Below are 26,506 nucleotides of genomic sequence, written 5' to 3'. Positions count from 1 at the left end.
AAAGTTATTGAGTAAATAAGCATTTATCCTAAATATTGAAAAATATTCTCCTTTTGTGCCAGGCTATGTGTCATGGCTTTGGTGCTTTGCACAGACTATTAGAAATACCTTATAACATTAAAAATAGGACATTGAGGCTGGGCGTGGTGGCTCATGCCTGTAATCCCAGCACTTTGGGAGGCCAGGGTGGGTGGATCACCTGAAGTCAGGAGTTTGAGACCAGCCTGGCTAACACGGTGAAACCCCGTCTCTACTAAATACAAAAAATTCACCGGGCGTGATGGCACATGCCTATAATCCCAGCTACTCGGGAGGCTGAGGCAGGAGAATTGCTTGAATCCGGGAGGCAGAGGTCGCAGTGAGCTGAGATTGCGCCACTGCACTTCAGCCTGGGCAACAAGAGTGAAACTCTATGAAAAAAAAAAAAAAAAAAATAGGACATTGAAGTTGGTTTCTTTTTTGATACAGTCTTGCTCTGTCACCCAGGCTGGAGTGCAGTGGCAGGATCTTGGCTCACTGCAACCTCTGCCTCCCGGGTTCAAGCAATTCTCCTGCCTCAGCCTCCTGAGTAGCTGGGATTACAGGCACATGCCACCAAGCCTGGCTAATTTTTGTATTTTTAGTAGAGACAGGGTTTCACCATGTTGGTCAGGTTGGTCTCGAACTCCTGACCTTGTGATCCGCCCGCCTCAGCCTCCCAAAGTGCTAGGATTACAGGCGTGAGCCACCGCGCTCTGCCTTTTTTTTTTTTTTTTTGCTGCCCTTTCACATGCCACACTCCCCTGTATCACTTATCCTTCTGAAGTTGTTATTAATCATTAATACAACTAGCTGGGCATAGTGGTGTTCGATGGTAGTCTTAGCCACTCGGAAGGCTGAGGTGGGAGGCTAGCTTGAGGGCAGGAGTTTTAGGTTAAGTGAGCTATGATTGCACCATTGCACTTTAGCCTGGGTGAGATCAAGCTCCTGTTTCAAAAAAAAATTAATTGCTACCACTTGTTAAATGCTTAATATATGGCAAGCACTTGCTAAACACTATATGCTTGATTTAAGCATCAAGCCAGCTCTGTGAAGGGTACCAGCAGGTTTCCCATTTTTTAGATGAGCAGACCGAGGTTCTTCTCGCTGCTTCATACTGGAAACTTGCACTCGATTCTAAGGCTCCTGCTTCTTCAAGAACACTGCTTTGGGTTCGCTTCTACTGTCCCTGGGGTCTCCCTTTGTGATGGTGGTGAGCTGCTTCCTTTCTGAATCCAGCTTCAACCCTACAGTTCTCCAGAAGCTGGACGATGGGGTGGAGTAAAGTCAGCTCCCCCCGCAGTGAGGGACACCGAAGCTCCATTCTCATCTACGGATCACAGAGGGGAAGCCAGGAAGAGCCAGGGGATGGTGGACTTGGGGCTGGGAGGTCATCTCAGAGGGAGAAGGGGTGAGGAGCTCTGGTTTCAAGTTCCAAAGCCCTAGGACCTCCCTCTTCTCTGTCTGCCTGCATTTCTAGCAGCCTCAGCAGCTGCAGGCCCTTGGGCAGGGCTGGGTGTAGGGGTCATTGTACCAAGAAGACAGTTGGGTAAATGTGGTACTTTTGTTGTAGGATTCTCTTGGGAGATGTCTGCATCAATGGGGATGGCATAAAGTAACCAGAGTCAGGATGTGGGGTCTGACTCAGTGACAGAAAAAGCGGCAGTGTGTCTCTCATAGCCAAAGGGGCCCTTGGACCAGGAGTCAGGAGTCTGGGGTTCTCTGTTGGCTCTGCCTCCTGGCACATTGGGTTTCTGGACCTCAGTTTTCTCCTTTATAAAACCGGGCAGTTGGCCGGGCATGGTGGCTTATACCTGTAATCCTAGCACTTTAGGAGGCTGAGGTGGGCAGATCGTTTGGGCCCAGGAGTTCAAGACCTGCTTGTGTAACATGGTGAGACCCTGTCTCTACAAAAAATACAAAAATTACCCGGGCGTGGTGGTATGCACCTATAGTCCCAGCTACTTGGGAGGCTGAGTTGGGAGGATTACTTGAGCCTAGGAGATCGAGGCTGCAGTGAGCTGCGATGGTACCACCGCACTCCAGCCTGGGAAACAGAGCGGACCCTCAAAACAAAAACAAAAATGAAAAACAAGCAAACGAAGAAATAAAACGAAGAAATAAAAACGAAGAAATAAAAAAACCTAAGGGGTTGTAGTCGATGATCTCTAAGGTGAGTTATAATTGATGTATTGGAATATTTAGGAAAAAGGCACTGGGAATATGCTAGGAACACCTGATGGAGATATCTTTATTTCCACAGCAGCTTCGTGGATATGTCTCATTGATTCTCATGGCATCACTTTCCCCATGTAGGTGGGCAGACACCGTTACCCCTATTTAATAAATGAGGAACCAACAGAGGCTTAGGAGAGGAGTTGCCTGATGTCCCATGATTGGTGGCAGAGCCAGGATCAACAGTGGGGCAGGGTGGGGGGACCTGGCCAGGCACAGACTGGATGAGACCTGGGGTGAGGAATGGCAGGGACCCAGTCGGGGCAGAAAACGAGGGTTAGGACTTACTTTGAGGTTTGGATTGGATCAGTAAATTCCCAAGAAAGAGGGAGACTAGCAGGCTAGTGAAGAACTCTGGAGTAAAGTGGAGGATTACTAAGGGACATGGAGTCAGATGCTTATCTATATCTCTCCCATCTGAACAAATCCTTACAGGAACCCCAGGAGACAGGTTATCTCCACTCTGCAAATTGGAAAACAGACCCAGAGAGGTTCAGTTATGTGTCTGAGAGGTTCAGTTATGTGTCCAAGACACATTCTTAGCTAAAAAGCTAAGCATTCTGAACTGGAACCCAGAGAATTTGACTCCCAAACTCTGGGTCTTTTCACTGCTGTGATCCATTTAGGAAAGGCTAGTGATGCAGGCAAGGGGTTATTGCCCCTTGGTGTTTGGTTGGGAGTGGTCGGATTGGTGGATTGGCGGCGCAAGACAGCCAGATCTGGGACTCCTGTGCTTGTGACTGGACTACAAAGAGTTAAAGAACGTTGGGCCTCCTCCTCCCTCCTCCTCTGGCCTCCTCCTCCAGCTCTTCCTGTCCCGCTGTTGCGACACCGCCTCACTCTTCCCCTCCCACCTTCTCTCGCCTCCTCTCTGCTTTAATTTTCTCAGAATTCTCTGGACTCAGGCTCCAGTTCTGGCCTTTGGGGTTCAAGATCACTGGGACCAGGCCGTGATCTCTATGCCCGAGTCTCAACCCTCAACTGTCACCCCAAGGCACTTGGGACGTCCTGGACAGACCGAGTCCCGGGAAGCCGCCAGCACTGCCGCTGCCACACTGCCCTGAGCCCAAATGGGGGAGTGAGAGGCCATAGCTGTCTGGCATGGGCCTCTCCACCGTGCCTGACCTGCTGCTGCCACTGGTGAGACCAGGGACAAAGGGAAGAGTGGGCTGGTGGGCGAGGCACCGTCCGGCCTGCGTGGGCCCTTTCCGGGAGGGGGCTGAGCCTCTCCTGCCCAGGCCTGGTCCTGGCACCAGCCTCAGGCCTGCAGGTCCTAACCTCAGCCGCTGCCAGTGTGGGGTTCCCCATTCATCCGCCTCTTGTAGTGGGGGCTGCGCTGAGGCAGGGGAATGGGAGAAGTTTGAAAGGGAGAGAGTAAAAGGAAGCCCTGGCCCCTGACAGCCATGGAAGTTTGCGGGGGGCCAAGGGAATGTGGGCAGGAGATAGGCCCAGGGTGGGGCAGATTTCGCGGGAAAAGAAGGGAGTGTGAGTAGGAAGGTTAGCGCTCGGGGAGTCCAGACGGTTCTGAGTTCTGTCCCTCCGGTCAGCTGGCTGGCCTGGAGTGTGTTGGGCTGTGGGGAGGCGAGGCTGCCTGTGGAACCTGGTGGAGCACACCTGGTAGGGCAGGATTTTGGCAGCTGGTGAAGTGGGGGAGTGAGTTGAGGAGTGGGGATGGGGTGGTGTGGTGGGTTTGGGATGCTCGTGGTGGGAGGTATTTGAGAATGGGCTGGGACACTGGATGGGGCAGGGCAACCCAGTGGACAGTGTCCCCAGTGCCCTGGCCAAGCCCCGGCCTCTCACCTGGGGACATTCTTTACCCTTTTGCCTGCTGCTAGGCAGGTGGTCTCTGTGGGACTGAGCCTTCCCAGGGAGCTGGCCCTACCCGCAACCTGGTCAGTGTCCCTGGGCCTGTCCTCCGGCTTCCCCTCCCCGCCGCTTCCCACAGACCTAAACAACAATCCCTTGGTTTCTTATTCTACAGTTCAGTTTGGGGAAGTTGGTAGAAAGTTGTTTTCGTCACTGGAAAATGTCCCTTTCTCTGGCCTCAGCCTTGTTTCAACGTATCCTTGATCGTCCTCCACGTCTTGGTCCAGGAATCATCCTGTTCAGATGCCCTGGGCCCATCTAGTCGGGCAGATTTTCCCTGCCCTGTTGTGGCCCTGCCCTGCCCGGCCTCTGAAGGCTGCGCCTACCTCCCCTCTCTTTAGTGCCTTATACTCTTCCTCTCCCACCATTCCTTTCTTCCAACAATCTCCCCAGACTCTCCTCAGACTTCTCAGAGCCTCTTTTTTTGAAATCTTTTCTCACTAATCCTCCTTCCCCTCCTCTCTGCTCCGCTCTGGTCCCAGCCCCAGGTCCCCAGGCAGCACGTCTCTTGTCTGGGCCTCACTCTTCTTCTGCCTCCTCCTGCCTCCTTAGTCCCACCCCCTCTTCCCTTCTTCCCACTGTCCTTCCCCCACGGTCTCCCCACCAGCCAGCTGCCCTGACATCCTGCTTCTGTTTTCTGTTTGGGGGCGGCCCTGGCTCCCTCACGTACCTCTTGCACGAACAAGAGCAGCTTATATAACCTAAGCTTCCATGCCTTCGTTTCTTTATCTCCAAAATGGGTGTCACAGTCGTGACCTCATACTGTTGTTCTGAAGACTGAATAGACTGATACATGTTAAGTGTTGATTTGATTTATGAAGTGTGTGCTCTGGGCTAGACACTGTGATAGGTGCTGGGATTACAGCAGAGAACAAAATCCCTGCCCACAGCTTTGACAGTCCATCAGGGGAATAGGTTGTAGCAAATAGAAAGCACTCAATAAAGTTTTTATATTGCTGTGATTAGTAGTAATTACTGGTTGGCTACCTGTGTTGGGAAAACAGAGGGTTAAGGTAGCCTGAACAGGTAAAGGGAAGTGCCTGGGTCCTGGGCTGCTTCAGCCCAGGTGGGATTATGTGCCCTAAGGGACAGAAGACTGGCCTAGAGCTGGAGGAAAGGGGAAACAAAGGGAATGCAGCATCCTTCTGAATTTCTCACCATTCAGTGGGCAATGCAGAGCTCACAGTGTGTGTGTGTGTGCGCGTGTGTGTGTGAGAGACAGAGAGAAGTGGGATAGGGGAGTAGGGAAGAATGATACAGGAGAGATTGTGGCAAAGCAAACAGGATTTTGCTGCTCTCAAAGAGCTTACAGCCTAGTAACCAAGATGGCTTACAGTGAAAAATGATTTCAGAGCAATCCCAAGGAAAATATCCACAAGTGCATTGTGATGTGGTGTCCTGGAGCACCAGTGGGAGGAGGAAGAACTGGGAAAGGAGATGAGCCTTAGTCCACTGCCTTGCCTTGCTTAGCAGGTCTCAGCTCCTGTGCTCAGCTCCAGAAAATTCAGGAGCTTCCCCACGCTGCTTCAGTGTCCTTCGCCGTGCAACTGCAGCACTCCCTGTATAGATCTCAGTGCCTACAACTGACTGTCTTTGACTCAAGTGAGAGCTCTTGAGAGCACGAGCTGTGTATTATCCACCTCAACATCCCTAGCACCCATACAGGACCTGTCACATTAACTGTGCCCCTTAACTATTTGCGAATGAATTAAGGAACAAGAGATGGGTCAGATGGGATGGGGGAGGGAAAGCCTCATAGAAAAGTGGATGTGGAGCTGACCTCTGAAGTCACTGCCTGTCAGGGAGCTATAAAGGAGGGAAGCAGAGTTGGACACTGATGTGAGGAAGAGGAGAGGGATGGAGAGATGGGATTTCGTGTTGATAGGCAGGGTGGCAGGAAGCCAGACACCTTGGTTCGGGAGTGGAAAGACCATGTTGAGAAACACTAAGAAATGTGAATGGGAGAATTAGAGGGAGTGGGGGAGAGGATGGAGGAAGAGTGTTGAATATGGTTCCAGGTGGAGGAATTCATTCATTCGTTTATTCAGAAGCTGTTCTCCTAGGGCACACTCTGTGCCTGGACTGTGATTAGAAGTGAGGTGAGGCATCTCAGATGGGTGCCGTGGCTCATGCCTGTAATTCCAGCACTTCAGGAGGCCGAGGCGTGTGGATTGCTTGAGTCCGGGAGTTCGAGACCAGTCTGGGCAACACAGCAAAACCCTGTCTCTACAAAAAATACAAAGATTAGTGGGGCATGGTGGGGCGTGCTTGTCATCCCAGCTATTCGGGAGACTGAGCTCGGGAGGATGGCTTGGGCCCAGGAGGTGGAGATTGTAATGAGCCCTGACCACACCGCTACATTCCATCCTGGTGGTGAAGGTTGCAGTGAGCTATGATTGTGCCACTGCACTTCACCCTGGGCGACAGAGTGAGACCCTGTTTCAAAAAAAAAAAAAAAAAAAAGAAGTGAGGTATCTCTGGAAGTGCTCATTCAGATCATTTCCATGACCATGGAAATGCTGTTTGGAGCCAGGCCCTGGAGATGGAGAGGAAGGTTCACACACTTGTGCGTGCAAGTTAAAGCCTGAATGAAGATTAAAAAAAAAAAAAGTGTGTAGGATGGATGGGAGCAGGAGAGAGGCTTAGAAGACACCTGCAATCACCCAGGTGTGAGGCAACCCAGGGATGCGGAGAGGACTGAGAGATTGCAGGGGGAGGCCTCTCAAGATGAACTCACACATGGGATGGTGGCAGGGATAGGGACGGGGCCCTGGGGAGAGAGCGTGGCAAGTTCTCCGCATTCGTCCGGGAAGTCGATTGTGTCATTTGTCTAGGTGAGGAGACGGATGAATTCCGTCCGGGGCATGTTAAGGGTCAGGGGAATGGTCATGTGGAAGGGTGCGCCTACCAAGCTAGAGGAGAGGTGCTGCAACTTCTTTCTGCCTTTGTATCATTCGGACGCACGGTGTTCACTCATCAGTGGTTCTCAAAAGGAGAGGAGCACACCAGACTCTTCAGTAAGGGTTTGTGTGCTTGTGTGTAGGGAGGTGGGGAGATGGTCTGAAAACTCTCCCCCGCAGATAAATATATTCCTACCAGGGGTGCTGTCTCCTCACTTCCCTCTTTGGGAATCACTGGCTTCTACTAGAGTGGAAGACAGATGTATCATTAGATCGATCAGTTGATCCATAGTTATCTGCTCCCAGTCTGGAGGCCTGGTTCTGGGAGCTGAGAGGACACCAGGGGAGGATAAGACACTTTCTGACCAAGACATTTTTTGATCTCTCATCTTACAAGGTTTGTGGTCACTTTGGGGAGATCATATCTGTCACCCAATATAACCATCTTATGATAAGAGCCAAAAGTAGATAGGGTCAGTTCACGTGCTTCGAGTTCACAGGGGCTATGGGTCTAAGGAGCTGGGGTGGAGGAAACAGACATTGTCAATGGAGGCTTTACGGGAGGGAGATGGGACCTCAACTGGGCCCTTGGAGGAGAAGCTGCCATGACCTCCCCCAACACCTTGACATTAAATGAACAGACACATGAATGAGGGGGAAAGGAACACTAATTGGGTCCCTGCAAGGTGGCTGGATCAGGGTCAGACCACAAGGCCGATCTCAGCGTCGCCTCCCCACACTGCAGCCCCAGCACAGGAAGTCACACTTTAAAGCCTCCTCTGGCGGAAATTGTGGGGGAGTTGGAGGGGTGTTGGGCCACCCCCTCAACTGTCTCTCCACAGGCACCCCAGCTTCCTGCCCTTCTGCTCCAGGCTGGAGTCTGGGCCTAAAGAGTTCACCTCCTGTTTCTGCTGTTTTGCTTCATTTATGCAACTGCTGAGGACGGGGCTCACTGGGGCCAGCTGGTGCCAGCAGTGGTGCCCAGTGGTGGGGAGTCTGAGGGCCCTGGCTCCTAGGGATCAGAGAGGGCTGACCTGGAGCATTCTGGGGGCCAGGGGAAGCCTGGGAAGCAGGGCTGGTTCTTCCATCTGGCAACCCTTCTTGCCTGCTCCCTGGTTCCTGGAAGTGGGTGTTCAGGGCTCTGGAGCCTTTCCTGTATTGCCAGTGGGCTTGGGGAGGGGCTGTGGAGACTCAGAACTGGCCTTGTTTCCTAAGGATTGTCTGGGGACCCTAGGGAGGCCCCCAAACCCAGCACAACTGGTCAGAACCAGCCAGGCTGTGGGAATGCAGTGAACCCAGGGTGGGAGGGCAGCCTTGGCTTGCTTCCTGCTGGGACTGGGGAGTGTTGGGGGATGGACTGAGAGCTCAAGGAACGGGTTTAGCTGTTGGAGACTTGTTGAACTGGGAGAAGGAGCTGGGGCGGGGCCTCAGCTAAAGGCCGCTGAGGGGCTAGGAGGAGCCAAGTGGCCCTCAGGGAAGGGAGGGCACAGACCTGATGGGCGGAAGCCAGGGTCGAGGGAGACTTCCCTTCGGGATGGAATAGGGAGAGGGAGGCATTTCCCGGAACATGTGGGCCAAGTGGGGCAAGGGTCTGTGGCCTGGCTCTTTGAATGGGGAGGGGTTGGAAGGGGGTTGAGTGGGGATGGGAAGGAGGGACTGGGCCATAGGAAGAAGGGATTAGATGGCGTCCCACTTGCAGGCTAGTGCCTTCTTCCTTTCTGCTGACTCATGACCCTTGAGGAGCTGGGGAAGCTGCTAGTTCCCTCTCCCCTCCCTAGGTCTCCCTCCCTCTGGCCTGAGTCACTGGGGCGGAGTTGCTGGGAAAAGATTTCCCTTTCCCGGATCTGACTTAACCCCCAGAGTGCTGGAAAGAGAAGGGAACACGTGGCCTGAGAAAGCCTCTCTCCCTCCCTCCCTCCAGGGAGGCTCATCCCCCACTGGCCAGAGGTCCCTGAAAAGCTCCCTTTAAGGCTGTCTGGGGCTGGCGTCCCCCAGTTCTTCGTCATGACTCTGTCTCTGCCTGTTGACTCTGCCTCAAGCCCCCTGGATGGGATTCAAAGTGCCAGTGACCTTAGGTGCTCCAGTGGCTTCTTCGGGGAAAGGAACCACACATTCAGGATTGGGAAGTTCTTCCCATCACCACTCCAAACCCTTCCTGTTGCCCTGGAAGCCCCAGTCCTGTTCTCAGCGGAGGTGGCACGGTGTTGGCTGGTGTGGGCAGGGGAAGGTTGTTGTCCTCTGAGCAGGGGCACATGCCTCCACCTGCGGGGGCTGCTGTTGTGTTTCTGTGTGTGGCTTCCCATGTTTGCGGCTGAGGCTTGAACTTCCGGGCCTGCACAGCTACAGCTGCAGCGTCTCCCCGTGGCTGACTCAGGGTGTGACTGGCCTCCTGCTCCGAAATGTGGAGTTGGTGAGGCTGGGTGGCTGTGGGCTGCCTGACCCTCCTTCCCTGCCCTGGGGTTTCTGTGATCTGGTGAGTCAGTTGCTCCCCAGTGTTTAACAGGCGTTGAGGACACCCTCTTATCTTTACACAAAGTGTCTCTTATAGTAGAAAAAAAACAAAAACAGAAGCCCAGGGAAAACCAGAAATGAAGCTGGCAGAGATCAAAGTCCAAGTTAGAGCTAAATATTCACTCCTGGCTTTGCTTTCCTGGCACTGATGCCAGAACACGACAAGCCGTTTAGCTGCTGTGGGGTTGGCCTGAGACTGCAAAGCATACCTTCCGGAATGTCATGGCGTGCAGGACTCCCCAGCACGCCCTCAGCTCTGACCTGACAGTCATCCAAGCTGGGTCACTAGCCTTGGCCAGCTCTATGTGCCTGTGTCCTGCACACCTTTGTCCACTCCTGCCCCCATCTCAACTTTGCCCCCTGTCTACCCATGCGGGATCCCCAACCTTTCCCTTTTACTCTCCTCCCCATTTGTCCGTGCCAACCCCGGGTGTTTGTAAATTTTGAGGTGGAGGGGATGGGCCAGGGAGTGTGAGGGCAGGAGGCAGAGTAAGGTTTGATACAAACATGTAAATAAACTTCCTTCTGCTTCTGCCCACTCCCCAGGAGCGGTGTGCTCACGGGAACATCACTCGCCCCCACCACCAGCTGACTTTTTCAGAAAGCTTTTCATGGTGTAACATACTCCCAGGATGTGCATAGATCCTCATTGTTTACCTCTGTGAATGTTCACAAAGCGATCACATGGAGAACCCAGCACCCAGCTGGAGAAACACCGCCCCAATCTTTAGGGCTGCTTGTTGGAAGAAAGGGCCATCACTGAAGTAACCTGCCAATTCCCAATCAAAAACACATCCTTTCAACATCTGCCCCGTGTCCAGCATTGTTAGCTGCTGTGGGGGATTTCACAGTAGGGATAAAATACAGGGCTGGGCTCACGCCTGTAATCCTAGCACTTTGGGAAGCCAAGATGGGAGGATCACTTGAGCCCAGGATTTTGAGACCAGTCTGAGCAACATAACAAGACCCTGCCTCTCCTAAAACTAAAAAAAAAATTAGCTGGGCCTGGTGGTGCACGACTGTAGTCCCAGCTATTCAGGAGGCTAAGGTGGGAGGACTGCTTGAGTGTGGGTGGTGGAGGCTGCAGTGATTGCATCACTGCACTCCAGCCTGGACAACAGAGCAAGATCCTGCCTCAAAAAAAAAAAAATACAACTTAGATCTGGGGCCTACTAGCTTTGAGTTGAGGGAACAAAAATGAACACACAGGACAACTAGAGAACAATTAAGCATCAGATTGTATGGTCCCAACTGTCTAAGTTTCAAGGAAGAACTCTAAACTTAGTGAGTGGCGTGGCCTGGGCAGAATGTTTCACTGAGGAAGGACTTGAGCCCGGGAAGTTTCAGATCTGCTGCCCCTAAGCTTCCCATCCCTCCCTCTCCTGATGGTGTCTCCTCTATCTGATTCTTCCCCAGGTGCTCCTGGAGCTGTTGGTGGGAATATACCCCTCAGGGGTTATTGGACTGGTCCCTCACCTCGGGGACAGGGAGAAGAGAGATAGTGTGTGTCCCCAAGGAAAATATATCCACCCTCAAAATAATTCCATTTGCTGTACCAAGTGCCACAAAGGTAGGGGCAAGTGCAAACGGCGAATGCCCTCAGGTCTGGGGTGCTGCTTCTTCCTCTGCTTCTTCCAGATGTTCTTCCCTAACTTTGCTGCCTCTCCTGGGCTGGGATTTTCTCCCTCCCTCCTCTCCTAGAGACTTCAGGGAATCGGCCCTGGCTGTTGTCCCTAGCATGGGGCTCCTTCCTTGTGCTCTCACCCGCAGCCTAATTCTGCTGCCCCATTCACAGGAACCTACTTGTACAATGACTGTCCAGGCCCGGGGCAGGATACGGACTGCAGGGAGTGTGAGAGCGGCTCCTTCACCGCTTCAGAGAACCACCTCAGACACTGCCTCAGCTGCTCCAAATGCCGAAAGGGTGAGTGTGCACAGGCTGGAGAGTCAGGCAGGTCTTGAGCGGTGTGTGGGTGCCTGTCTGTGTGCAGGCTGGTGGGTGTGGGCAGGAAGGTGTGTGTTTTGGTGGGACACTGCATGGATATGAGTGTGTGTTACAGAGACAGACACACACTTAGGGGTATGTCGGGAAGGGGATGCAGGGACAGGAAGATGCAGGACTCATACCCCAACTTCTCCCCTCACCAGAAATGGGCCAGGTGGAGATCTCTTCTTGCACAGTGGACCGGGACACCGTGTGTGGCTGCAGGAAGAACCAGTACCGGCATTATTGGAGTGAAAACCTTTTCCAGTGCTTCAATTGCAGCCTCTGCCTCAATGGGACCGTGCACCTCTCCTGTGAGCGCAGCTCTCCTGATGCCAAGCCCTCTCTCCACCCCAGGGGTTGGCCCCTTCCCCACGTGGTGGTACTTCCTTTCCTTCCCCCTCCTGTAGTCTGTGGGTCTGACAACCAACTCCTCTCTGGCCGCCCCCACCCTGTCCCTCATCACTTCCTCTGTCCTGTGGGCCGGGGTTGCAGGCGCTCCTCCTTTAGCTGTGCTGCACTTCTCCCTACAGGCCAGGAGAAACAGAACACCGTGTGCACCTGCCATGCAGGGTTCTTTCTAAGAGAAAATGAGTGTGTCTCCTGTAGTAAGTGAGTATCTCTGAGAGCTGCTGAGCACTGGATGGTGGCATGGGTTGGGACGAGTGACTGTGATGGGAGCCATTAGTGGGGCAACGGATGCCAGGATACCCCAGAGTGCTCAGGCTCCTACTGGCTGAGTAAGAGACACTTTGTTAAGACACCAGGCAGTCCTTCCCCTTGCTCTTCAAATCTGAAGAAGTCTTTGAGGATGGAAGATCATGCCCCAAGGACTTGCAGCCCTTCCAACTCAGATATGTAGATTCTTGGATCTACAATAGTTCATTGGTTCTAGGACATACACTCTTACAGTCTGAAATCAAACTTCCTATAATTGATTATTCATCATGGTTGAATTGGCAGCTTTGTTTGTGTCTGGGTAGTAATGTAAAGAAAAGTGCCTTTTATTCTTGATGGTGTCTTAGGTTTGATGCAATATGGTATTTCCTCCTTAGTCACTTTGTCCAGGCCTCCCCACTCCTGGCTCCACAGAGGCTGTTCTTGTCACTCACTTGCAAAGAATAAACTCTGAGGGCTCTCAGAGTTTGAACCCCAGCATAGCCACTTACTGGCTATGTGACCTTGGGCAAGTTTCTTAACATCTCTGAGCCTGACTTTTCTTTTGGCTTTTTTTTTTGTTGTTTTTTGTTTTTTTTTGAGACAGGGTTTCACTCTGTCGCCCAGGCTGGAGTGCAGTGGCGCAACCGTGGCTCAGCCTCCACCTCCAGGGCTCAAGCCATCCTCTTGCCTTAGCCTCCTGAGTAGCTGGGATTACAGGCACACACCACTACACCCAGCTAATTTTTTACTTTTTGTAGAGACAGGGTCCTACTATGTTGCCCAGGCTGGCCTCGGACTCCTGGGCTCAAGCGATCTTCCGCCTCGGCCTCCCAAAGTGCTAGGATTACAGGCATGAGCCACCACGCCTGGCCTGGGCCTTACCTTTCTTATATTTAAAGTAAGCATAATGACATTCATTTGGTGAATTTGTGAGAACTAAAAACAAAGAAACAAACAAAACCTACAACACGTCTGATACAAAGCTATTTATTTTCCATTAATATTCATCTTTTTTTTTTTTTTTTTTGAGACAGAGTCCTGCTCTGTCGCCCAGGCTGGAATGCAGTGGTGCGATCTCGCTCACTGCAACCTCTGCCTCCCAGGTTCAAGCAATTCTCCTGCCTCAGCCTCCCAAGTAGCTGGGATTACAGGCATGTGCCACCATGCCTGGCTAATTTTTGTATTTTTAGTAGAGATTGGGTTTCACCATCTTGGTCAGGCTGGTCTCAAACTCCTGGTGATCCACCTGCCTCTGCCTCCCAAAGTGCTGGGATTACAGGCGTGAGCCACTGCACCCGGCTGGCTTCATCTCTTCTTGAAATCACTTTTATACCATTCTATGTGGTTCTCACCATGAGCTTGAGAGGTGCGCTAAAGTGCCTCTCCCTGCTTTCAGCTTTCTGCGGGAACTCACTCCTCAAGTTCCTTCCAGCACCACCCCATAGAGTTCTCATCACTCCACACTGTCCAGTGACAACTCCCAACATGGAAGATCTGCTAGTTCTACAGGGTGCTCTCTGGCTGCCCCAGTAACATGTGTTTTTAAATTTTTCACATGCATGTTTGACCCCGACTCCCCGAAGTCAGGTACTATAACTAGCAGTGTCATTTAAGAAAAAACCCTTTAACCTCTCTTTGCCAAAGGATTCTTATCAGCAAAACAGTGATGAAACAGCAATCCCATAACAGCTAGCTAGTTACCTTCTCAAGCACTTATTAAATGAGGCATAATGATTTTGCTTAATCCTCAATCCTGAGAGGTGGGTGATCCCTGTGGTGATGAGGAAACCGAGGCTTGGGGGTTAATGGCTTGCCTAGATTCACACTGCTAGCCAAGGAATGAACTGGAACTTACACCCTGGCCCTGACTGCTTTTCACATTTTCTACACAGCCCTTTCAAGATCCCTGCCAATTCTAAAATTAAATGATTCTATGATTAACTGTGTTTCATCCTTCTGCATCAGTTCCCAAAACAAATTATATCAAGAGACAGCAAAAATGCTTGTAAAGAAAGGATGTCCAACAATCTGTGTGGTTGTTTTTCTGTGTTCCTCCAATGGTAGGGCCTCTGTTCACCAGTGCCATCTCTTCTTTTAGCTGTAAGAAAAGCCTGGAGTGCACAAAGTTGTGCCTACCCCAGATTGAGAATGTTAAGGGCACTGAGGACTCAGGTGAGAAGAAGTGACCTGGTGCCCATGCTCACCTGCCCTCTCCCTCTCCTTGCCCCCACCCATCCATCCATCCCACCCATCCATCTACCCCTGCAGCCCCCCTCTGCTCACTCCTCTGACCACACCTGCTTTGTCTGCAGGCACCACAGTGCTGTTGCCCCTGGTCATCTTCTTTGGTCTTTGCCTTTTATCTCTCCTCTTCATTGGTTTAATGTATCGTTACCAACGGTGGAAGTCCAAGCTCTACTCCATTGGTGAGTGGGGCCTTTGGGAGGGAGAGGGAGCTGGTGGGAGTGGGGGACGACGTGGATGGGTGCGATGGACATGTGTGGAGGAAGGTGAGGAGTGTCCCCTCGGTTCATACCGCTGGGGACTCTGGGCAGAAGGTGGCCCCGGATGGCTGGGTAGAGGTCGAGCTGCATCAGTAGCTCTCTCGTCCCCGGGGCCTCATAGGTCCTGAGGCATGTCACCACAAGTACCCACTGCCAGCTGAGTCCAGGGTGCCAGGGCTGAGAGAGGAAGTGAAATTTATGATGCTTTCTTTCTTTTTCCTCAGTTTGTGGGAAATCGACACCTGAAAAAGAGGTGAGATGAAATCAGAGAGTTACTCCCAGATGTCCCTGACGATTCCTTATAATTACCTAATACTCAGATCCCCTGGAATCATCCTTCACTTCCCGGGGGGCTCGCCTCTTTCCCTCTAAGTCCCAACCCCCATCCAGAATAAAGAGGGCCGCGGCTGGTTTTGGCTCCCGCACTAATGCTGCGCCACCTTCTCTCTTTCAGGGGGAGCTTGAAGGACCTACTACTAAGCCCCTGGCCCCAACCCCAAGCTTCAGTCCCACTCCAGGCTTCACCCCCACCCTGGGCTTCAGTCCCATGCCCAGTTCCACCTTCACCTCCAGCTCCACCTATACCCCCGGTGACTGTCCCAACTTCGCGGCTCCCCGCAGAGAGGTGGCACCACCCTACCAGGGGGCTGACCCCATCCTTGTGACAGCCCTCGCCTCCGACCCCATCCCCACCCCCTTTCAGAAGTGGGAGGACAGCGCCCACAAGCCACAGAGCCTAGACAGTGAGTTTCTCCTGCGGCTGGAGACGAGGAGGCTGGGGGAGGGCCGGGGGAGCGCGGGAGGCGCTCCCAGAGGGGACCAGCAGAGGCGGAGGGCGCGGGACGCGGGGCGGGGCCTGGGGTTGCCGCCCGAGGCTCACCGGCCCGCGTCCCCCCGCGTCCCCGCAGCGGATGACCCCGCGACGCTGTACGCCGTGGTGGAGAACGTGCCCCCGTTGCGCTGGAAGGAATTCGTGCGGCGCCTAGGGCTGAGCGACCACGAGATCGATCGGCTGGAGCTGCAGAACGGGCGCTGCCTGCGGGAGGCGCAATACAGCATGCTGGCGGCCTGGAGGCGGCGCACGCCGCGGCGCGAGGCCACGCTGGAGCTGCTGGGACGCGTGCTCCGCGACATGGACCTGCTGGGCTGCCTGGAGGACATCGAGGAGGCGCTTTGCGGCCCCGCCGCCCTCCCGCCCGCGCCCGGTCTTCTCAGATGAGGCTGCGCCCCCGCGGGCAGCTCTAAGGACCGTCCTGCGAGATCCCCTTCCAACCCCACTTTTTTCTGGAGAGGAGGGGTCCTGGAGGGGCAAGCAGGAGCTAGCAGCCGCCTACCTGGTGCTAACCCCTCGATGTACATAGCTTTTCTCAGCTGCCTGCGCGCCGCCGACAGTCAGCGCTGCGCACGCGGAGAGAGGTGCGCCGTGGGCTCAAGAGCCTGAGTGGGTGGTTGCGAGGATGAGGGACGCTATGCCTCATGCCCGTTTTGGGTGTCCTCACCAGCAAGGCTGCTCGGGGGCCCCTGGTTCGTCCCTGAGCCTTTTTCACAGTACATAAGCAGTTTTTTGGTTTTTGTTTTGTTTTGTTTTGTTTTTAAATCAATCATGTTACACTAATAGAAACGGCACTCCTGTGCCCTCTGCCCGGACAAGCACAGAGCAAGCTGAACTGTCCCAAGGCAGGGGCGAGCACGGAACAATGGGACCTTCAGCTGGAGCTGTGGACTTTTGTAAATACACTAAAACTCTGAAATTAAAGCTCTGTTCTTGGAGACAGTGGTCTGTCGGGATGGGAGGTGGGGGCAGAGGCCCAGATCCTGAGGGGTGAGATGGGAAAAGCCCTGCACTAGGGCCAGGTAGCCCACCACCATCACGCCAACTGACAGAGGAGTAGCAGGTTCTTGTTCTGACCACCCTCATCTGTTGCCCAAGCTGGAGTGCGCTCACTGCAGCCTCCAACCCTTGGGCTCATGGGGTCCTCCCATCTCAGCCTCCGGACACAGGTACACCACCACACCTGGGTAATTTTTAAAAATTTTTTTTGTAAAGACACGATTTCCCTATATTGCTCAGGCTGGTCTGGAACTCCTGGGCTCAAGGGATCCTCCCACCTCAGCCTCCCAAAGGGCTGGGATTACAGGCAGCCATGCCCAGCCAGGGCAGTCATTTTTATGCACAACTTTCTGTGGGGCTCAGGTGCACCTATGATACATAAATTTACAGTTCTTGATCCCCAAAGTCCTCAGAGCAGGAGGCAGGGTGCCTGGGCCAGGCTTCCTTTGGGAAATGTGGTCCTTGAGGTAGAGTCACGGATGCCGGAGGGTGACCAGCACTACTGGGGAGAGATCTCCTCTGGGAGAGATGCATGCCAAAGGTCCTCTGTATTCCTCATACCTCTCTGAAAAGACAGGAGGGGGTGTTAGGCGACAGTCAGTGGCAATGGGTGAGGGTCGGGTGAAGAGTGAGGTGGAGAGCTTTTCCTGCCTTAGCCCCTGTTCCTGCACTGCCCTCTTTCTATACTGCACCCCCCCACCACCATACAGACATCCCCGTCTGCCCCCTCCCAGGCCAGCTTCCCTCCAGCACTTACGATGTGGACAGAGGGGTGTCCAGCTGAATGATGTGGGGCCTCCGCATCCTCTGCAGCTGGGCCCGAGTCAGCTTCCGTGGCCTGCTGTCCCGGGGCTCCTCGGCCCCCTCAATCCTTTGGCTGGCCAGCTCCTCTCGGATCTCTCTGAGCATGTCCTCAGCCCGCATTGGGCGCAGGGATGTGTGGCCAGCTTTCAGGAACAGAGGCCCCTCTTCTTCCTCCTCCCCTGAGGACTCCCAGGGGCTTTCCCCTGCAGAGTCAGCATGGGTTGGGGAGGACGGAAGCTGGCCCCGAAGCCGGGCCCTGTGCAGTGTTTCCACCACCACATTCCCTTGCTCAGAGGCCCCATCTTCTTCCTCAGACCAGGTTGGTGGGTCCCCCCGGGGAAGACTGCCTCCTTTTAGGATTCCTTCTGGCAGTTCGGGGGCGCTTCGGCGTTGAGGAGCTTGGGGGTCAGGAGGGTGGGGACGCAGAGGGATGTCCCGGAGGTCCAGGGTGGAGAAGGTGAGGCGAGGGTCCCGCCGAAGGGCTCCTTGGCGTAGACGGCTCAGCGGGGAGCGGGACCCCGTGGGGGTGCCTGGGATCAAAGTGCCGTAGCCAGAATCTGAGGTATCATCTGGCACAAAGGGAGCATCTTCATCTGTGTCTTCTGTCACCACCAGGTGGGGGATAATGGTCGAGAACTCAGGAATCCTACAATTAATGGCGAAGAGTCAGATGTATAGGGGGCAAGTTCAAGTCCAGGGAGTTTCCCTCGATCACTACATCCAGAAATGCCCCCTCCTCCAAATTTATTTTGGTATCATCTTTCCATCGCACTGTGATTGTTTTTCTCATCTGGCTGGCTAGATTTTAAGCTCCTAAGAGAGTACGGGCTGCCTCTACCCTGTTTTATCCATAGCATCTGGTCCAGGATCTTGTATCAAGTGGGTAGTCAGGTTTTTGCTGAGTGGTTCCTGAACTTACCTGATATTATCCTCAATGATCGATTCTTCTTTTCTCCTTAAGCTGCTGCCAAGCAGTGCTGCTATCCTAGATGAACCTCACACTCCCCGGGGATTTAGCAGCTCTGATATTCTGCAGATCCACACCTACCTTCACTCTCAAGCCTGCTCCTCTCACGGTGCTCCTGTGTGACTCTAGGCAGGCTAACTCTGTAGGCTGTCTGTGCCCTATCCCCCACCTCCAACCCAACACGGCTGGTACCGACCTTCCCTATCCTGCCCTACAGCCTGCGTTCCTCTATCTATTCCCAATTCCACCAAAAATGTGCAGTAATGCCATTTCTCAGCCTTATGGCTCCCTCTTCCTACTCAGGGAGACCTTGTAGTCCATGTGAGCCTTACCTCCCCTCTGCGCTGCTCTGAGAGCCCTCCAAGGAAGGCGTGGAGGGCCTGGTGCTGGGGGACTCCTTGTCCTGGTCCCGATAGAGGGTCAGGAGCTCCCTCTTCTGTTGAACATACTCCTCTGCCTTCAGCTTCTGTAGGGTGGCCTGGGACAGGACACTTTCATTATTAAGAGCTCTCATTTATTGAGCACTTGCTGTTTGCCAGGCACCCTGCTAAGTGCGTTACATATATTACCTTATTTTATTTTATTTTATTATTATTATCTTTTGAGACAGAGTCTTGCTCTGTCACCCAGACTAGAGTGCAGTGGCACAATCTTGGCTCACTGCAACCTCCACCTCCTGGGTTCAAGCGATTCTCCTGCCTCAGCCTCCTTAGTAGCTGGGATTACAGGCGCCCGCCAATATGCCCGGCTAATTTTTGTATTTTTAGTAGAGATGGGGTTTCACCATCTTGGCCAGGCTGGTCTCAAATTCCTGACCTTGTGATCCACCCCCCTTGGCCTCCTAAAGTGCTGGAATTACAGGCATAAGCCACCGCGCCCGGCCTACATTACCTTATTTAATCTTTACAAAAACCCCATGAACCAGATATTTTTACCCCTACCTTACTACTGAGACATGGAGACTCTAAGGTTAAGTAACTGCCCGAGGGGGTACTTCTCACAGTAAGAAAGTGGAGTGGTGCCAGGATTTGGTGGCACCAAACTCTGGAGCTAGTGTTGGGGGTGAGTGGGGCGAACAGAATGGCCCTTTTCCTACCTGTACAGGTCTTCCTGCTTCTCATGTCCCATTGGCAGACCTGTTATCAGGTCTGCCCCCTCCTTCAGGAAGCCCTCCCTGGTTGGTGGTGATGGTAGAATAAGTGTTCTGAATTGGTACCGGTTGCTCCTTCAAGAGCATCTCTCTCCTACCACCTGGGGCCTCTGACCTGAAGCTGGGAGGAGCAGGAGGGCAGAACATGGGCAGAGGTGGGCTTTGTCCCAGGCTGAGGACTCTGCTGTCCTTCAGAGGGAGGAAATTTCCTAGAAGGCTGAGGAGAGGACGCATTATATTGTCTGTCTTCTCCCTCCCTCAGCATTTTCATACAGGTACCATCAGAAGGAAATAGCGCCATCTGAGAAAAAAGTTTCAAAGCACTTTTGCACATGTGGTCATTTGATACACACCATTGTCCTGTGGTGTGAAGAACATGAATGTTAGCCCATTTTACAGATAAGAAACCTAGACCTAGAGAGGTGAAGTGACTTGCCCAAGGTACCACAGGTACGGAGAAGCAGAGCTGGGACAGGGCCTTGCTCTTTGAGTCCTAGTTCAGTCACTGCAACACTTTCAAGGACAGCCTTGAAGGGTAAAGAGTTACTGAAGGTTGGTCGTTGGCTTGGGGAGGGGGAGGGGGAGGGAGAGGGAAGAGAAGGTGGCAGAGCTGAAGTTGGAGGCGGAGGCAAGCCTTGGCAAAAGGGAGGTACCGGTGGCTGCTGTGGGCAGCACTGATATCAGGACTTGCTGGTATGGCCATATTGTTGTTAAAATATTGAAGTCTTCCATGCTGGTAAGGGAATGGCTGCTGCCTGGGCCTCATCCACTTCCCCCATCCCCATGATCTAGCAACTAGGGGGATAACCTCTGGCACAGCAGAGGACCTCTAGTGCAACGCTCCCTTCTGATTGGTTGATGCCCATGCTATACTAATTGTTAAATGTTTCCACTATCTCCCCAGCTTGAAGTACATGAGCCAGCAACTCCTGGGCACCTGGACTTTCCAAAGCCTCTCAAGAAACCCTGGGGCAGCTGGGTCAGGACAAGAGACGAAACGGATGAACAGGGATAGGAAAATGACACCAGGCTTATATTTCCAATTTCTGCTTTTTCTGGCTCTCCAGTCACTTATTCCCAAGGGTGACAGCATTCTCATAAGATGTGGTCTGTTGGCGGGAGCAGCGGAGGGTGCCTGGGGGCAGGAAACCTGCCAGGGCCAGGACCTGGGGCAGGACTCCCTCTTTCCCAGGCCTCATCTCCCAACTCCATGTGAAGTGAGGGAAGAAGTGACAGAAGAGAGGGTGGAGGCGCTGGGCCGATCTGCTTGTCCTGCTGGGGTGCCCTTTTGCCCCACAGGACCCAAATTCAGGTTTGTGTTTGGGGTGCCAGGGGAGGGGTGTTATGTGAAAGAAAATAACTGGAAGGAAGCAGGGTTTCTGTAAGGGACGTTCAATGCCAGCATCTCTGCTAAACTTGCCCCTTGCCCGACCCCAGGAAGAGGCTGGAGGTCGGGGGAGCCCTGAGCATGGGGCGGGGGGTCGGGGGAATGGGCGGGAGGGGGCTCTTGGAGGTGCCTCCTGGCTATCCCAAAGCATCTCCAGCAACCCTGGGAGGATTTTCTCGGCTTGGACAAGAGGAGAGACACAGGGGCAGAGGGGACGATGGGAAAGGAAAAGGAAATTGGCGCTTAAGCCAGAATGTGACACCCCTACAAAACTGAGAAGAGGAAGGGAGGGCCTCCAGCAGGATTCTTCTTCCTTTGTCCCCGTGGAGAGGAAATGCCTCCTTTCCCTGCTCTCTCTGGGGTGGCTCCTAGATTCACCCACTCTCCTCCCAGAACTCGCCAGTGCCAGACTAAAACCCAACTCTGAAAGGTTCCCACTGACTTCCTGAGCAACAGATGCAGATGCGTTTCCCCAGTCAGCAGCAGGCCCTACCCAGGCCCCAAAGACCACCCCTTTCTTCTAATGATGACAATGGCAAACATTTATGGAGTGCCCATACAGTGCTGGGCCTTGTGCCTGGCCACTTGCGGACTGTCTGTCCTGCGTGCACTGCAACTCCCCAAGAGGTGAAGTAACTCCCTGACAGCTGCTCGGGCCTCTCCTTCAGACCCTGGCTCTTAGCCTCGGCTGCCTCCTTCAGTCTCCCTGCTTTAATTTCTTGGTCGCCATCTCTGACAGCTCTTTCTGTTCCTGTCTCAGTTCCTTTTCCTCTTCTCAGTCCCTGGGCATTCCCCAAGATTCAGTCTCTTCTCCCTGGAGAAGCTTACTTTCTCTAAAAGTGTGAGTCATCCCAGCTAGACCCGCTAGGAATAAATCTGCAAGTCAACATTTCTGCCAGGGTGAGAAAAACAACAGTCTGCCCCCTGGGGATTGCTCTAGGAAAGGGACCAACAGAGTTTCTACTGCCCTCTTCAGTTTACAAAGACGGATGGCTCTAGAGAGGATTCCCTAAGAATTTGATGTGAGACAATAGCAGGAAAAGTCATTTCAAAGTTTCAGTTTTCTTTGTTTTGCTAAGGAAGGCCAGGGTGCATATCTTGGTTATAGATCTTGACAGATCTTTCCTGTTAGCCTGGAGTGAGACTACCAGGGGACTGAGTTGTTTTGCATAGTAAAATACCCGTAATTTTTAGTAGCCCTGGGGGTTCTAAAGGGAGAAGGTGAGGGTCTGGCTGTTGTTCTGTGACTAAAAACCAAAAAAAGAGGAGAAAGTTCTGAAGGTGGAGGTGGCAGTTCTGAAGGAAAAAAGGCAGCCTGCCATTCACTGCCAGCCCCACTGGCTATCCTGGGGACATGGGGCTCTAGGAACACTGATGCCACTAGCTTCTGCTTTTGTCCCTGGGCTCCCCTTGAGCCTCTAGCCTTCAGGAAAATTTTTTATTTAACTTTTTTTTTTTTTTTTTAGACAAGGTGTCACCCCGTTGTCTAAGTTGTAGTGCAGCGGTAGGAACATAGCTCACCACAGGTTCTACCTCCCGCGTTCAAGCAATCCTCCCACCTCAGCCTCCCGAGTAGCTGGGACTACAGGCGCGCTCCACCAGGCCCAGCTAATTTTTGTATTTTTTGTAAAGATGCGGTTTTGCCATGTTGGCCAGGCTGGGTCTTAAACTTCTGGGCTCAAGCCATCTGCCTGCCTCAGCCTCTCAAAGTGCTGGGATTAGAGGAGGTGAGCCACTACACCTGGCCAAGAAAATTTGATTAACCACCAGAATGATGTCACTTGCCAGTCAGTCCAGCCTAGTGGAAAGTGTGTTTAGGCTTAGGTGGAAGTGGTGGAGAGAAGTCCCTGCCATGCAGAGGGGACTGTGAACCGAGCCGGAAGCACGGGGCAGGGCAGATGGGAGACCACTCTCATCACAAAACCCACCTGCCTCCCCTTGGGGTGTGTCTTTTTCCTTTTTCACCTGAATTCCAGGTCTTTGTTTCTGTATTTCCCAAAGCCCCTAAGATATCTCCACTAGGTTTTATCTTGGCTGCCTCAGTTTCAAAGAGCTGCTGTTTAAATATTCCTGCCCTAAAGCCACCTCACCGAGGAAGCAATAACTAAACAAACATGTTTCCCTTTCCCTTTCTGATGACTGCATTTCCGTCTGGGGTCCCATTGCCAATGCAGTCTTCCAAACTGAAGCTTCGGGAGGCCAATTGTGCTCTTTGCCGCTGGGTATCTGGAGTTCCTGAGCCTGTGCCCAGTGCTGGCACCAGGCTGTGTGCGTAAGCCGAATGACAGCTTTGAATCTCCCTAGGAAGCAGGTACTGTCATTGTGTATATCTGTTTTGCAGCTGAAGACACTGAAGTTGAGGGAGTTCATATAACTTACCCAAGGTCATATGGCTAGGACCTGGTAGGACCGGTGTCTGAACCTGGATTTTTCTGAATTCAGTATAGACTTTAACCAAAGTATCCCTAAGCCTCCCCCATCTCTTCCCTCTTCTTTTTTTTTTGAGACAGAGTCTTGCTCTGTCGCCCAGGCTGGAGTGCAGTGGCACGATCTAGGCTCACTGCAAGCTCCACCTCCTGGATTCATACCATTCTCCTGCCTCAGCCTCCCAAGTAGCTGGGACTATAGGCGCCCACCACCGCGCCCGGCTAATTTTTTGTCTTTTTTAGTAGAGACGGGGTTTCACCGTGGTCTCTATCTCCTGACCTCATGATCGGCCTGCCTCGGCCTCCCAAAGTATTGGGATTACAGGTGTGAGCCACCGCACCTGGCCTCTTCCCTCTTCTTTAGCTCCTTTCTTCTCCTTTGTTTTTTGTCCCTTTTTGCAATGTCTCCCTAAGGCTGTGGCACTAAACCTTCCATGTTTCACACCCAAACTAGTACAATAAACCTCCTGTCATCAATTTCTCCCTCCTCCAGCCCACCTAGCACACTGCTATCTGATTTCCTGAAAACCTAATTCGAGAGGAAACACACTGATTTCACCCTTGCTCAAGAATTCATGGCATGGCTATGCACGGTGGCTCACACCTGTAATCTCAGCACTTTGGGAGGCCAAGATATGCAGATTGCTTAAGCTCAGGAGTTCAAGACCAGCCTGGGCAACATGGAAAGACCCTGTCTCTACAAAAAAATGCAAACAATTAGCCAGATGTGGTGGTACACACCTGCAGTCCCAGCTACTTGGGAGGCTAAGCTGGGAGACTCACCTGAGCCCAGGAAGTTGAGGTGGCAGTGAGCTGTGATCATGCCACTGCACTCTAGCCTGGGCGATGGAGTAAGACTCTGTCTCAAAAAAAAAATAAAAGAATTCACGGTGGCTGTCTCTTGTTGACCCTATTCAACTCAAGCCCATCCAGGCCACAGGGTTCTGCAGCTCTGAGATTCTGTGGAATCTGGCCTCTTACCACGCACTCACACAAACCCTGTACTCCAGACTTAGGCAGATATGGCCGTTATTCCAGAAATATATCCAACCCAATTGGTCCTCTGATTCTTCTGCTCATGGTCTTCCCATCCTTAAAAGTCCAACTCAAATCTTCGCCTCTCTTTGGCCATTCCGTTCCTGTGGTGGGTTGAATAGTGGCCCCTCCAAAAGATAGATATATCTAAGTCCTACCCTCTGGAACCTGTGAATGTGACCTGATTTCGAAAAAGAGTCTTTGCAGATTTGCAGAGATCCTAAGAGCTCAAGACGGGTTCTCCCTGGATTTAGGATGGGCTCGAAATCTAATACTCATGTCTTCGTAAGAGAAAAGAGGGGGAAATCTGGACACAGAGACATGCAGAGAGGAAGGCCATGGGAAGACAGAGAAAGAGTTTGGAATTTTGTTGCCACAAGTCACGGAACACCTGGGGCAACCAGGAGCTGGAAGAGGCAAGGATGGATTCTCCCCTAGAGCCTCCAGAGGATCTCAGCTCTGCCAACACCTTGATTCGAAACTTCTGGCCTCCAGAACTGTGAGACAGTAAGCTTCTGATGCATTTTAGGCCACCAAGTTTGTGGGACCTCATACAGCTCCATTTGCATCTCTCTTCTTTTGAACTCATCCCGCTTTTTATCTGCTCACATCACTCCCCTGCCCGACTCCTTCACTGGCCCTCTGTCATCCAAAGGACAAAGCTCATCTATAGGATGCCTTATCATGACATGCAGAGATGGGCATGACCTGGTGGCACCTACCCCCCAGCCTCTCCCTGCTGTGTCTACTCTTGTACTTTATACTGTAGCAATACCAGTGGGGTCAGTTCTCTCAACACACACAACTGTTTCACAATTCTGGCCTTTGCACGTTCTGCTCCTCCATGTGGAATGCCCTTCCCTTCCACCCCTGACTCCCTGACATACACCTAGGTATCTTCCCAAATGGTGCTCAGACATCAGCTCCTGTGGCCCTTCCAAACAGACCCAGCAGACAATGCCTTGCTCCCTTCTCTGTCCCAGCTTCATTCTACATAACTTCTTTCTATTATTTGTATACTAATTACTCAACTAGGCTGCAGCACCTATGCCTTGAGGGCAGGAATGGTGGTTTATTCTTTTCTGATTCCCTAGCACCTAGCCCTAGTGCCCGTACTCGGCAAGTGCCCTGTAAATGTCTGCAAATGGAAGATGACTTCTAGAAGTTAATCATTTCAGGCTGTACAAACCTTCAGGGGATGCTGTATCTTGGGCTCTCCCAGTGGCTGGCACAATAGCTGGCCAAAGGCTTTTTTCATCTTCTGATGGATGGTGGAGGCTCTGCCTCCCTCTTTGGGGCACATCAGATTGTCCAGTCTGAACCTGAATCCACCCCAGCCTCTCTCTTCTCCTCCCCTCTGCGCTCCCGTGTTCGTTCGTTCCTTCCTTCCTTCGTTCTTTTTTTTTTTCCTTCTTCTTCTTCAGGGTCTCACTCTGTCACCCAGGCTAGAGTGCAGTGGCATGATCTCAGGTCACTGCAACCTCCACTTCCCGGGCTCAAGTGAGTCTCCTGCCTCAGCCTCCCAAGTAATTGGGACTACAGGCAGACACCACCATGCCCGGCTAATTTTTGTATTTTTAGTAGAGGCGGGGTTTCACCATGTTGGCCAGGCTGGTCTCAAACTCCTGACCTCAGGTGATCCGCCTGCCTCGGCCTCCCAAAGTGCTGAGATTACAGGTGTGAGCCACCGCTGTGCTCCCATTTCTGAGCTCCAGGGACCCCTGCCCATGCCTCCCCGTTGCTGGCTTTCCCATACCTGGGCCTGCTGGGTCTTCTCCAGCCACCGGGCACGGTCTGTAGGACTGGGACAGTGCACAAGGAGGGCGCTGGAGACACACTGGAATTCAGTGAGGTGGATCAGCAGGAAGCTGTCTGGATGGAGGAGACAACCTTCAAGAGGCCAGCCTTTATTTGATCTCCATCCCAGCTCCTCCTTCCCCTCGCTGAGAAGAGGGAAAAGAAAAGACTCCCTGAAGGAAGGACGTACTAGGGTCTCGCAGGGGTTGGCACACGAGCTTCTCCAGCATGAGAGGGGGGCGGATGACCTTGGCTTTGTCTGCCTTGCGCTGGGGCTTGGTCACGAGGAGCACATCAGAGAAGAGGAACAGGTACACGTCCAGCTGGGGGTGGGGGTGTAGGGGAAAGAGACAGGGTCAGCTGGAGCCAGGGGCAGGGCTGGTCCGGGAGGAGGCTCAGGCATAATGCGCAGGCACACAGGGACACACGCA

General features: G+C 52.8%; 2 protein-coding genes across 7 annotated transcripts in view; one reads left to right on the top strand and one right to left on the bottom strand.

Annotated features, from left to right (window-relative positions):
• Positions 1 to 2,470: 2,470 nt before the first annotated feature.
• TNFRSF1A (TNF receptor superfamily member 1A) lies at positions 2,471 to 16,448 on the top strand. The gene is made up of 10 exons (XM_054443293.2): positions 2,471 to 3,393; positions 10,947 to 11,100; positions 11,326 to 11,454; positions 11,679 to 11,828; positions 12,048 to 12,126; positions 14,273 to 14,346; positions 14,487 to 14,600; positions 14,903 to 14,931; positions 15,133 to 15,421; positions 15,587 to 16,448. Exons 1-10 carry the CDS (start codon positions 3,355 to 3,357, stop codon positions 15,895 to 15,897), a joined length of 1,368 nt encoding a protein of 455 aa, XP_054299268.1. The 5' UTR covers positions 2,471 to 3,354; the 3' UTR covers positions 15,898 to 16,448.
• Positions 16,449 to 16,699: 251 nt separating this feature from the next.
• PLEKHG6 (pleckstrin homology and RhoGEF domain containing G6) overlaps positions 16,700 to 26,506 on the bottom strand; it is a 34,752-nt gene continuing 24,945 nt past the window's right edge. For 5 of the 6 annotated variants that reach the window (XM_054443288.2, XM_054443285.2, XM_054443286.2 and 2 more), the window contains 5 exons: positions 26,266 to 26,398; positions 26,035 to 26,150; positions 18,613 to 18,758; positions 17,267 to 17,959; positions 16,700 to 17,074 (listed from right to left, as the gene is read on the bottom strand). In XM_054443288.2, the coding sequence (XP_054299263.1) occupies positions 17,065 to 17,074; positions 17,267 to 17,959; positions 18,613 to 18,758; positions 26,035 to 26,150; positions 26,266 to 26,398 (1,098 nt within the window). In that variant the 3' untranslated portion in view covers positions 16,700 to 17,064. The remainder of the gene's footprint in view (positions 17,075 to 17,266; positions 17,960 to 18,612; positions 18,759 to 26,034; positions 26,151 to 26,265; positions 26,399 to 26,506) is intronic. The other variant, XM_054443291.2, reaches the window with a different exon arrangement.

This window comes from Pongo pygmaeus, chromosome 10 (assembly GCF_028885625.2).
Source record: "Pongo pygmaeus isolate AG05252 chromosome 10, NHGRI_mPonPyg2-v2.0_pri, whole genome shotgun sequence".
Taxonomy (NCBI): domain Eukaryota; kingdom Metazoa; phylum Chordata; class Mammalia; order Primates; family Hominidae; genus Pongo; species Pongo pygmaeus.
Note: the sequence above shows the minus strand (reverse complement) of the source record. Positions and strands in the feature narration are given on the sequence as shown.